At 50.0% G+C, this 13,260-nt stretch overlaps 2 protein-coding genes across 2 annotated transcripts in view; both read left to right on the top strand.

Moving 5' to 3' along the window:
• The first annotated feature begins 73 nt into the window (after window positions 1-73).
• Window positions 74-7,654, top strand: LOC119461429 (28S ribosomal protein S28, mitochondrial). The gene is made up of 2 exons (XM_037722728.2): window positions 74-663; window positions 7,438-7,654. The coding sequence occupies exons 1-2, from the start codon at window positions 281-283 to the stop codon at window positions 7,595-7,597; spliced, it is 543 nt and encodes a 180-aa protein (XP_037578656.1). The 5' UTR covers window positions 74-280; the 3' UTR covers window positions 7,598-7,654.
• A 2,738-nt stretch (window positions 7,655-10,392) lies between these two features.
• LOC119461426 (transmembrane protein 135) overlaps window positions 10,393-13,260 on the top strand; it is a 41,450-nt gene continuing 38,582 nt past the window's right edge. The window contains exon 1 of the mRNA XM_037722725.2: window positions 10,393-11,113. Coding sequence (XP_037578653.1) covers window positions 10,964-11,113 — 150 coding nt within the window. The 5' untranslated portion in view covers window positions 10,393-10,963. The remainder of the gene's footprint in view (window positions 11,114-13,260) is intronic.

Genomic DNA, 13,260 nt, shown 5'->3' with positions numbered 1-13,260 from the left:
TATAACAGGCATTTGTGACGTTCTTATGCTGAACCATTTGCTCGTAAAGAAGCCGGTGAGAAGTCATCGCAAGCCGTTTACCGGCCGGTCTTGAATCAGACATGGCGGCTGTAAGAGAAGTGTAAACATGCGCTGGTGAAGTTTATTTCCTCTAACACGTGCCTGTTCACTAGTGAATTGCTGTGTTTTGTGGTGTGCACAAAAGCAAAGGTGCGGTTGATACACGTGCTGCTGGAAATCTGTCTTAAACGGCATCTACAAAATTAAAACCGCGGAACACATGGCTCACGTGGTTGCGCTGAGGTCGTTGCTCCGCGCGAGAAGTTTGTCTGCAATTTCACGTAGCCGCCGATGGGAAAGCACTTCGGCTGGCGAAAACTCCAGTGATGTCAAGGCAGGAGGCTCGGAAGACGCCGCAGTGAAGAAGAAAGGTGGATTCGCTGAAGCGTTCTTGAAGTTTCAAGAGTTGTCTTTGGCTAAGGACACACCTGAAACGCCCCAACGCTTCTCAACTCTTCTAAGGAACTCTAAATGGATCGACCTCGGTGACCCCGAGGGCAGGATCGTGATCGGCAAGATATTTCACATAGTAGAGGATGACTTGTACATTGACTTTGGCGGCAAGTTCCACTGTGTATGCAAAAAGCCTGTGAAGAACTCGGGGTAAGCTGTGAACTAGTTTGACTCGTTCTTGAAATCGACTGTGTTGAAAGATCTTGTTATATGCAACATTGTGAACCATCGCTTAACAGACGGTACGTATTAAAAAAAAAAAGAAAACACTGGATGAACATGTGCGATGTTAACGTCTTGAATGAGTCTATTCTCCCGGCAGAATTTCTGAAACGAATTTCTTCCGTCACTCACCTCCTATTGGCGCTTGGAAGTCACATGACAAACAGCCGTGAAAAACGGCCTGCAGGTGCGCCCTAACCTAACCTAACATGACCTAATCTCACCTAATCTAACATAACCTAAACTAATATGTGATGTTCTTCCTACGTCCCGTCTGCTTAGCGCAGATTCACAGTGTTGCAACTAGCCCAGCGTTCGACATAAGCTCGTTATGATTACGTAAGCGCATATTCATATTTCACCGTGAAGTAGAGCTGCGCGCTGTGGTTAGTTGGCTGTGTTTAACTTTTGTATGCAGGGCAAATGTTTCACTTTGTACGCTTCGCCATTCGCTCATAAAAATGTGACGTATCACTGACGACACATCTGTCAATAATAATAATAAAACTGTGTGGCAACGTAGCAAGCAAATTAACGCGTAAAATTAACTCACGTTTACGGTCCGCAGTGAAAATATTTTACCTATCGACGTGCTTGCGCCGATCATTCCTGTTTCTTCATTTTATTAGTTGAAAAAAAGAATAGGCGGCGCATCCATCCTTTGGAGATGATTGGCGACGTTAGTCCGATTAACGATCTAGTTATGATATGTGTCTAATTGTTGGTGATGTTTTATTTGTTCTGATAATTGTTCTGAAAAGCAACACATACCCAGAGACCCAAGATAGCGCGAAAGAAATTCATTGAAGAGCTGCACCCCAAGGTATGCACCCCAAGGTATATGCTGGGCATGACACTTTTGCATCACCCAGCCGTATGGTGGCTTCGTCTGTACCTGGTCCCGCGAGGTGAACAATCGCCGTTTTCCTGCAGCTGAAGCGGAGCCCAAGGCGTGTTATCTCGGCGTGGCAGATGTCATTCAGTGCCTGAAGGTCTTGTGAACCGTCTGCCATCAACACCAGGTCGTCAGCGAAGGCCAGGCCTGGCAATTTGTAATTGTCATTGACAACAGCCGTATTATACCGCAACCTGAAGCCGAGGCCGCAGCTGAGAAGTTTCCGCTCGACGCTGCAGGTCACATACAATATGTACAGTAGTGGGGACAACGGACATCCCTGGCGCAATCCCCTCATGACCCTGACGGGGTCGGATTGTACCGATCCGAATTTGCCAATGACCTTACGGTAAACAGAAGCGGTCCTGGCAGTCCCTTCTCCGCCAAACAGTCTAAGTGGAGCTGAGGGACGTTGTCAGAGGCTCCCTCGACGTCTAAAAAGCAACATAATAAGGAGCGTTGTTCCAACCTGGCGATTTCTGTGCACTGGGTGAGGATGAACAGGTTGTCCTCCAGCTGCCGGTTTGGGCGGAAACCGTTCTGCAGCTCAGTAAGAACGCGTTTCGACGCGGCCCAGAAACGCGGCTTGCCTTCAGTATTCCATGCTTTCAGTATTCTTGCAAACAGCCTGTACAGCTGTTGTGACTTTGAGCGGGCGGTAGTCTTCGATGAGTTACGCTTGGCCACCTTTCTTCGGAATGAAGGTTACTAGACCTAGACACCAATCCTGTGGTATTTGCGCCCCTTCAGTTATTTCCGTTAGCAGGCCCGCAAGTTTCTCTTTCGCCTCCTCGCCAAGGCTTTTCACCACGCTGGCTGGCAGGCCGTCTGGCCCCATGGCTGTTCGGCCATTTATATGTGCTAGTGCGCGGTCGATTGCATGTGTAGCGACCTTACACTGCACGTGTGGGCTTAGAGACGACGTCCCCGCAAAGCCGCAACCTCGCTCAGGCACGCTTGACGACTTGTGCTCTCCAGCCTAACTCACCAGCCCGGATCCATATAGTCGATTGAGGTGTTCAGTGAGATGCTTTTCGGGTTGCCTGATTGGGTCGCCAGTGACGGCATTTTCTAGCTTAATTGGAAGCTGGTTGGGCCGATCCAAAGCCTGGACGTATCGCCAAAATTTTTGGCAAGCGGATTTTCCCTCAGCTCCTAGGGAATGCGTGAATTCGACATTGTACCTTGCGATTTTCGCTTGTACCAGCTCTCGAACTTTATGCTTCAGGAGCAGATACTCAGTCCACGCCGCCAAACATGCCTCACTGGGCCCCTCCCTGACGAGCGATCTGTGGTGGCGGTTAGCCTCGCGGCGTGCTTGCCATGCTCTCTACACTTCCGAGTCCCACCACGGATTTCGTACAGCGTGCGTAGACCGCTTGTCGCGGACGACACGCCACTCCATCACTAAGAGCAGGGCAGACATGTACTCCTCGTGCGTTGTGGCCTCGTTCCTCCAAGGGCATGTCTCAAACTCCTCGATGACAGCCTGGACTGCCTTTCTCGGCAGGTAGGTACTCTGTGGACGTCGGGCCCGAGCTCCCCGGCTGCCTGAGTAACTGAAGTCAAGTAGAAGGGGGGGGGGGGGCGATTGTGGTCATGACCCAGACTGTACAGGCCCTTCTCGTCAATGTCCATGGCGCGGGGACACCAGGGCATAATCAATGGACGTGCAGCTACCACGGGCGCACCTCGTAGCCTGTCCATCACAGTTGGCCATTGCTGTCCGTAAACCCGTCCAGCTTGTTGAAGTGCCCGTTGAAGTCTCCAACGATGATACATTGTTTGCCGGCCGCGAGTTTTCGTGCGTCCGTGCGAATGCACTCCGCAAGCTGGTCATTCGCTGTACGCTGCTTGTCGACTGACAGATAGAGGACACATATGGCGGTTGGCGTACCCAAAACGTCGCCTATAGCCCACAAGTGATCCACACAGTCTCCATCCGCCATTGAAGATCACGTCGCCACAGCAGCCCAACGCTCCTCCCCTGCGGTCATTCCCCGTTCTGTCCCTGCCAGCCCAACACCATCCGTGGTGCACAGATGGTTCCTCCAGGTCGCGGAGATGAGTCTCTCCAACTGCGTACACAGACAGCTGCTCAGCACTAAGCGCACTGTACAGTTCCGTCCACTTCTGTTCTCGACGGGCACCATTCAAGTTCAAGAAGCCCACTTTAAAGAACTTCCGTCGTTGGCTGTGGCGACGACGGCGGCGAGCCTGACTGCCTATCCGGCTTACCGGCTGACGCCTTGGGAGCGTCTCACCTTGTTCTACGGGCTGCTGCCCGCCATCTGGAGGAATGCCTGCCCGAGAGCTGCTATGAGAGGTGCCATTGGAGGCTGGCTCAGTCCCTGTAGTTGTTGCGGGGGTGCAGTCTGCCGCAGCCCTAAAAAAGCGCACATTTTTCGTCTCAGGCGTTGCCCCAGATCTTCGCTCGTACTGGGATGATACGACAGGCATTGTATTCCACTGTGAGCTGCATGGACCGTACTAACAAACTCCACTCGCGGACCCACCCTCTATGCAGACGTCTCATACTTTCTGATTCCACTGCTTGCAAATCACTCGAAAGGCCTCATCCCCGAATCCTTCTGGAACACCGTATACAATAAAACGGTGCTTGCTTGCCCTCCCTTGCTAGGCATGGAGCATATGGCTTAGCTTTCGTGCCACCTCTTCCGGGAATGTGTACCGCACGATGTCGTAGAGGCCAGCGTGCAGGACGACCATTGCCTCTGGCGCTCTCCAAACACACTTTGCTTCATGCACCTCTTGAAGGACTTCTTACAGCGTAACGTCCTTTTTTATTTTGTAGCGGATGAGTTTGCTCCATTTCGCCGCACGGGAAGCCGCGTACTTCATTCTACTAGCGTTACCGTCGCCGTAAAGAAATGCCTGTCGATTTGCTTGCGGCGGATCCTTCGCATCCCTCGGGGCTTCTTGGTTCGACGTGCTTCCCTTCCGCGTTCGCTAGAGAGCCTACCTGCAGGCTCCCTAGCGTTCGCCCTGCTCTCGCGCCATCTGTTGGGACTTTTTATCACTGTTGGCATAAAGCCGGCTACAGAGCTGCGGCTTCAGTCGGCTTGTTTTTGACGCGTAGCGTCTCTTCGACACCATTTCTAACGTGTTGATTTTTCATTTACTAACGTAAAAACCAGTCAAATGAGTATTCTTAATTAAATGAACGCTGCGGATCATGGTTATGTACATATATTTTGCCTCAAATAGGCCTGTTTCATTTGCGTTGCATAATGTTGACGTGTATAACCCCATGCCATCAGTGCTAGTAGCATGGTTGGTTTTGGCCGGGCGGTTGAATCGAGTGACACACAAAGTTTTTCACGTTTAGGTAGCCCAAGAAAGAAAGAAATCAGGCAAGTTTGCAATCGGTCGCGCAAAGCTTAGGCACAGCGAAGCTTACTGGCTGCTACTGCTAGGTATTAACTCGGTTTAACTTGACTACGCATGTAGGAAGGTATTCTCGAGCGATCATTTTCGGAGGTACCTTCCCTTTCGCGACATTTCGCGTGACTAGCGCTGGACGCGCCAGCGCCTACGAGCGACAGCGCTCTTGGCATGCCACAAACGCAGGCAGGCTAACCAAGTTTGGTACAGTGCCAAGAACGCTGTCGCTTGCCGACGCCGAACACGTTGGCGACATTTCGCGTGACTAGCGCTGGACGCGTCGGCGCCTACGAGCGACAGCGTTCCTGGCATGCCACAAACGCAGGCAGGGCCGGTATTTTGTAGCGATGCCTTTCCGATGCTAATGCCTTTTCGCGATTTTCGCGCTTGCATGGTCAGTGGTCAGAGCGACGGTCCGCTCACGTTATCAATGGGATCAGCCGGCCGTGAGCGGTGGATGCATGCTAAGACTAGTATGAATAAAGCACAACGCATCGCTACAAAATACCGGCCCAGGCTTACCAAGGTTGGCCAAGAACCCTGCTGCTTGCCGACGCCGAACGCGTTGGAGGCTAACAGCGCAATCAATCAGCCAGCTTCGCTGTGTCTTGAGCTTTGCGCGGCCTATGTGCAAGCTTTCGCTTTTTTTTTTTTTTTTTTTATCATCCTGGCTCAGCCAACACCACCTAGACTAGGTCTAGGTGGCGTTGGCTCAGCACGCCGCGGAGAGAAGAGAGCCCGGCGGGGGTCGGGAAGGCAGAAAGCTGGCGACAATGAGACCGCGTGCGCATGCCTCCTCGTCCGGGTTGCCATGGCTACGGCGCGGCAGTTTCTTGCCACGCACAACAAATTACGGCTGGCTTTAATAGCTTCGCTGTTAAAAAGGTCGAAACGTGGGTCGGGTCATAGAACGTCCTTACGGGTGTGTGCTATGCCTACCTCATCTGCCAATCCCAAGCACGTCTTCCGTGACATCACCCCTTGTCACCTTACCCCCCTCCTCGTCCTCCTCCTTTTTTTTTTTCGAACACGAACGCCTACCGCGAAATAACGCATCTCATTTTTCATTTTGTGCTTAACAATAGCTGTTCACCCAAAACGTACAGCGATGGTAACCGCATGCGTGAGGACATCGCAGGAATGGAGCCACCTTCCCGGAGACATTGCCGCCGTCACAGATAATAAACTTTTTTGCGAGACAGTTAACTACCGTTGTATAATTAAAACCGAATATGATGTTAGTACATAGTTAACATTTATTTGGTTGCACTTTATGGTTGTACTTACGGTTTCACCAATCCCTTCTATAAAGTGCCCTTGTGGCTTGAGGTATATAAAATGCCCTTGTGGTAGAAGTATATAAGTAAATAAATGAACTAATAAATAGTTTCTCGTTGTAGCGCCCGTCGAGTTATATACGCATATGGCTTTATATATGTGAGCGTAAAGCGGGCAAACATGCGTCTGTTGCGCGAGAGCGCAGTTTGCGCATGAAGCCATGTTTTAGCAGCGCCAATCATGCTCTCGTCTTCAGGCCCGTTCTCTGCAATGTTTCTGTGAGTGGCTCCGCAACATAATTTTCTAAGGCGCCACATTTCGCAGCATTTCCATTTGTTCTCGTAAATTTTGGGATGAAGGGTATTATTGTTGACGCAGATTGTTATACCATAGTCCTCTGATACTTTATTTCTTTTTTAATACTTTTTTTTTTTTGCAGAAAAGTATTAAAGGACTCTGGTTATACATACCTAGCTCCACAGGTTGCTGCAGTAGCTGCCCCTGTCCATAGGCGGTGAAACTGCGCGAGTATTCACAGAAAGCATTCAATGAATGAACGAGTGAATCAGTCGCTGAGTATTAATTCCATTGGATGACCCAATGTCTACTTCTGGAAAGGAAAAAAACGTGGGAGCGTGATAAAAACACAACCGCGAGAAGCACAAATAACGCATTTGTTGTTACTACATATTTGTGTTGGAGTAAAAGAAGAAAAATGGGGCGTCATTTTCCGCGCAGGATTAGTGCAGATTGAGATATATAGTCTCCGTTGCATTATTCACCTCACAATTAGACTTTAAATATGCGGAAGCACATTAACCGAACTTCTCATGTGTAATTACAAATATGGATTTTTTTTTCTTTTTTATTGCTTCTTTGTTTGTTTGTTTGTTTGTTTGTTTGTTTGTTTGTTTGTTTGTTTGTTTGTTTGTTTGTTTGTTTGTTTGTTTAAGCGAAACTGCGGCTGCTGATTTGCCTGCGCTCGAGCGCCAGCGAAATACAAAGCAGTCTCAGTCGGGGCTAAGTTTTGCGAACGTATATATATGATCCCGCCATTCAGTCGGCCGTTTTTACGTGCCGCTGTTTACCTCTGATCATGACATGAGCGGTCTGCCATCTTGCAGCGACTACGTGCGGGGTGCCAAGGTGCGTCTACGGCTGAACGACATGGAGATGTCGTCGCGCTTTCTGGGCACCGAGAAGGACCTGACGCTACTGGAAGCGGACGCCACCCTCCTCGGACTGCAGCGGGCGCAAGAAAAGAGCCCCAAGACTCAGCCGTAGTCCGTTGTTAGCGTTTGTTTCGTAGCTGTTGTTTATAAATAAAGACCGTCGTTAGCACGTGGTGCAGTTGCAATCACTCTTTTAAAACTCGGGAGCAAAGGCCCTTATCATCCTCCGCACCATTCTGTAGTGTCCGAGGCCATCCCTTTGTCACCGCGCTGACGTAAAGGAAAACTTGCTATGGGGCCATATTGGCCGTGACGCTTTGAAACCGATTAATTTCATCGGAAATCCCGCCAACGTGGATTGAGAAACGCTTGCTGCGGATTTTTCAGTATAACTATATATAGAGTTTCAGCCTGACTCAGATAGATGTCACTGTGTATGGAATTCCACATACGTAGCCGGGAGCAGCACCTCTCGAGACACTTTTCTCGATTACACCTTTTTGGAACTGTGTTCAACCAAAGTGAGTTAAATTATACAGTGGATGGCACTTAGTTCATCGCGAGAGAAGGCTTGCCCAACACAAGAACCTTCTGTAATGCAGTATGGTTCAGTGTACAAAGATGACGTCACCAGCGCTTATCTTCTGGTAGCAGGCGTCCATTCCGCGTGTAAGTTCTGTACATTTTTGTGAGACTTCTAGTTGCGTATATTTAAGCTTTCAGTTTACGTCCGGCGTTACTCTGCCCTGTTCCTTGTGCATTTGCGCTATAAACACGATGCGTTTTCTTTTACATCGAAGCTGTATATGGCTATAGGTTCTGACCAAAAGTGCGTGCGTCGACACGGTGCGTAGAAAAAAGTTGCGTCGACAAAATTGAATCCACAGTAGCCTATGTATGTAGGTTCCTTAACATATATACGTGTCACGGATGACCATTACGCCACAGTCTACCCACCAATCCAGCAATTAAGGTGGATGAAGGAGGATTAAGGTGGATCATATAGGGTGGATTAAGTCTGATTAAGGTGTATTACGGCGGTCTAGGGTGGATTAAGGTCGATTAAGGAGGATTAGGGTTGATTAATGTGGATTAGGGTGTCTTTGTCTTGATGCTTTATTGCATATATATAGTCGTATATGATTTCGTCATTTTAGAAGAACACACAACAGCTTCGCTGGTCGTCGTCCTTCACAGAGTGGAAGGGCACTAAGTTCTTTTTAATAGCGCGTCAGCTAGCTCGTTTGCTTTCGCTAATGTTCTCGCAAGTCCGACTGCCCCGCTGCTCATTGATTAAAAAGAAAGAAAAAAAAACACGCTCCTTGAGTTGACTACGTCGAGCTCGACTGTTAACGGACACCCTCTCTGCTAGCCTTCTCAAGCACGCCGGCTGGCACCCGGAGTGACCGTTTTTAGCAACGCTGCTCGCGCCAGTGCACCGGCCGGAGCGGGGCGACCGTTACGTAATGCATGGAAGGTGGTTTCCGTTTTACTTCGGGCACTTCCTGGTTTTGCGCTCTCATGCTACCGCCCACAATCTTTCTGCTGCTTTTTTTTATATACCTTCTCCTTCACGGGCCCCGTAATCCACGTCATCTCGGTCCGCGGAAACCTCACTTCCGTCGTGACCCGACTGCCAGCTTGAGCAGCTTGGACACGTGCTGTATAGGAAGCATCTCCTGCTCGCGTTTTTCTCTTCCCTTCCTTCAGGCCGTGACTGCGAGAAGGGTCTATGGTAGTACGTAACACTTGGCATAGTATACGTCCTCGCTCGCTCGTTCGGCCTGACGGGCGGTCGTCATGAAGCGTTGGCGCAGGCCCGAGCAAGATTGGGGTTCGCGCCAAACTGGGCGCGATACCTTTCGTCTTTTGCTGCCGACGGCGTTCTCTCTCTCTCTCTCTCTCTTTTCTTGTTACGATGCCTGGCGTGTTATGCAGCCACCTCCCATCTGTTCGATGGCCCATTATTTTCCTTCGCCGATTAATTCGCACTCCTCCGACTTGTCTTTAGTTGAGGCCTCAACACATGGTTCATACCCACGAAGGGGATTAACCACACTGGAAATAATTAAACGTTCGCAAAACAAACAAAGGGAACAACCAATCAATGAAAATTGAGATATTGGGCAAGTTAAGCACATAAGAAGGTTCATGCGGCCTATATATACTGTAAAAAAAATAAAGTACACCATGGTCGGCACCCCTAGCAGCGTGACCTTTTATAAAGACTTCAATGAACTTATGCAGTGCACCTATTATAGACATGTGGCTGGTACCAGATAAACGCGATAAAGTTGGTTGGTTGGTTGTTCCTCAGTGAAATGGGGCAATTCCCACACGGCGATCGGCAATGAATCGGGCGGTGACAGTCTTCAAAAAGAAAATGATAAAATTCGGCAGAGACACTTAAGACATGCTTACGTGTGGGAATCGGAAAGCATTATACCGTTTGTAGACCTCGGAACAGAATGAGCGCGTTCATTTTATACACTCATGACGTGGCGCCACCTCCTCCCCATTGGCTGCGCCGTTACGTGCCAATGACGCACGCGCACTAGGTACATCTTTAGTCAGACACAACCATGGAGCCGCCGTGACGTCGGGGAAGCGTGATCCCGGAGGCCCGGGTTCGATTCCCAACAGACCGAAGTATACCAAGCCCTTTTCGAAGCCATTAATTTACTTTGTTTACAGGAACCTCCCTGAGAAATTTGACGTCACGCCGAGCATTTAATGACGTGTTTTTACTCCTCCCGCATGGCCATTTTTGGTACCATCTTTCGGTCACGCCGACTACGACGGATTTTCGCGTAATGGGTCATTAATAATCTAAGAATATAGATGACTAGTGAGGTGTTCTCTCGTCGTCGTCGTCGTCGATACTTCATGCAGGAAGGGCGACTCGCGCGCAACGCACGAGCCGATCCCGCCAGCTGGAAGCGACGTCGGGCGCGTGCTGACGGAAAGTTGCTCGTTCGGCTCGTGAATCGAGCTTTCTTCTTGCCTTCCGATCGCTGCGATACCCCCTCAGGCAATCAAAACAGACGAGGAGAAAGAAGTCATCGGTCGCGTCGAGTGTTTCGCGTTGGAGCAGTCACAACAGCCGGGGCTTTCGGTCGACACGACGCTCTGGGCAAACCCCACGAAAAGGAATGCTTCAGCGGAACCCCTCGGCGGCGCCGGTAGTGCGTCTTTCCCCAGAGCCGCGTGCGAGAGTGTAGCCAGCCACCGGTGGCAGTAGGTCGCCGTGCTTCCCGGCCGCTCATCGCGCTCCTTTCTGCGCCGGCGGCCAGTTGCGGCGGAAAGGCTGTAAGATTTTGCTTGTTGCATTGCGCGGCGCGTGGAGAGAGGGGTGGACGCATTCGGCGCTCTTCGTTTTGGGGGCCTCGCCGCCGACTGACTTGAGTGACTGACTGGAAACGGTGCGAGCGAGGCTCGGCAAGAGCGGGAGCGGCGCGAGGCCGCGAAATACGAAGCTATGTCGCTGAGTAAGTTCCTGTGCGCGTCGGTGCCGTACAACTGCTACGAGATCGGACACACGTGGACGCCGCACTGCAGCCAGGCCTGGTTCGACGTCTGGTACAACACGTTCACCAGAGCGGTCAAGCTGTACGGAGTCCTCTACCTGGTGAGTTTGGCCGGTAGCGGTCGCGAGTCGGTGTGGTGGACGACGCCTTTGCCTCTTCAGCTTCCGTGGCTGTCGATTTTTTTTTTTTTCAATATTTTACGTCGAAGTGTGTGCGACCGCTGGCACAGCTGTTTCGTTGGCATGAGAGAACTCGCGTCTTTAGGGGTGTCGCACGGTTTATTGAGCGAAACAGACGAAATTGGCGCGCGCAGTGTCTGTCCACGGCCGCGGCCATGGCCTGTCAGACGTGCCGAAGCCATTGCGCGCGTGTTTTTGGAACTGCCGATGTGCCGCAAGCAGGGTTGTTCCTTGAACTTTCGCGGCTCCAAAGACGAAAGCAACAGTGCTTCTTACTTCTGTCACCATCGTAATCTGGGCGAGCGAAGCCTTAGACCGATTTCGCGGGTTTCTGTGCGCCACCGCTGCCACAAAGCACGCCGGTCGTTGTGGTCCTCAGTGGGAAATTAGAGCAACCAGGGCTGAAAGCGTGTTGCATGTGTATACCATGAAAACCCGCTCACGCCACGAAATCAAAAAGAAGCGAGGTTAGAATTAAAAAAAAATTTTTTTGATAAAAGTAGGGTTCGGTGGACACGCCCCCGACTTCCCCCTAAAGTTCACTGTAAAAATTCGGCAATGGCACTGTCCTCGGCCTTCCCTCGAAGGTTGCTTTGAACCAAAGTACAGCGGGAAAACGCTGAGGACTGCGGCCATCGTGGTGCCGACAGGGCCACTGCGCATGCGTTCTGAGCGCGCCTATCTGTCTAAACGATGACAATCACTGCAGCTGTTTTGCTTTACTGGTTGTCCAGATTCGGCATCGACATTACGTATGCCAGTGACAACACAAACCACCTCTGTAACATTGCCTTAGTCTCGGTATCACGCAGATCTACCGGATGTGCCTTGCATTTGCGTGAAGTTATTCGCCGTGCGCAGTTTTGTCACTCGGTAGCAAAGCAACATTTTAATCTGAGCTGTTCTGCGGCCAAAGAAAATGAAATTAATGTCCGTATTCATCACTGCATTAGCGTCGTCACTGGCGTCACTATGCATGTCGACATTTACCGGAAATAATGGCCCGAACTGTCATGTTTACGGCAAATAAACGGAAGCATGTAGGTCTTACGAGTCCACGATAATATAGTACGAGTGCGTTTGCGAGCAAACCACCAAAAAGTTACGGCGCATCACTTCCATCGTGACACGTTTGCTTTTTTTTTTTTTTTTTTTTTTTTTGTACGGAAAGGCAACGCGCTCTTGCCCGATGGTTTTCTGTGGACAAGCGCTAAGGTCCTTGTTTCACAGTTGCTTTAAATTGCGCGGCGCGCGCACGTTGTCACATACCGAAACTTTACCTGCAGCGGCAACACGGTGCTCGATACCGCACACTTTTCGTGCCTTCCTGGTATAAGTGTGAGGCACGGAACGGTGTTTTTCTATATATATATATACACACACACACAGATCGTGCCCCTTTACTACGTGCTAGGTGTGTGAAATCAAGGAGCCATGTGTCACGAGGCTATGAACAGCACGAGCGACGGGCGATTTTTGAAAGCTCCGAATGCGATACTTAAAGAGAAATGGACCTTTTCGTAGACTCCATTCTATATATATATATATATATATATATATATATATATATATATAATGTGTGTGTGTGTGTGTGTGTGTGTGTGTGTGTGTGTGTGTGTGTGTGTGTGTGTGTGTGTGTGCGTGCGTGCGTGCGTGCGTGCAAGGAACTGCACATAGATCTGGGCATTGTCTTATTGGGACAACGTGTCGGTGGCACGTACACATTTGTTTCTTTATTTTCATATGTGTGCCACCTGCATATTCACTTTTTTTTTTTTTTTTTGAAAACATGAAGTCGTCCTCTGCGAAAGCGGTTGTGTGTTCATGGATGCGTCATGCGATTTTTGAGCTTAATATACCGCGTCAGTGCCGCGCGCCACGACAGTTGTCCTTGTCGCTGCTGGCGTCAGGTGTTTCCTCGGGAATCACGAAAGTCCTTCGAAGTTGTCGGGTACAGGAGTCATTCAAAGCAGCTGAAAGCGATTGTTCAAACGGAGGCTACATTCGCTTTTCAAAAACAATGAACCTTATTAGAAGGCTTTTTTTTTTTTTTGTACGTTTCTATAAGT

Source organism: Dermacentor silvarum, chromosome 8, assembly GCF_013339745.2.
Source record: "Dermacentor silvarum isolate Dsil-2018 chromosome 8, BIME_Dsil_1.4, whole genome shotgun sequence".
In the NCBI taxonomy this organism is placed as follows: Eukaryota; Metazoa; Arthropoda; class Arachnida; order Ixodida; family Ixodidae; genus Dermacentor; species Dermacentor silvarum.
Note: the sequence above shows the minus strand (reverse complement) of the source record. Positions and strands in the feature narration are given on the sequence as shown.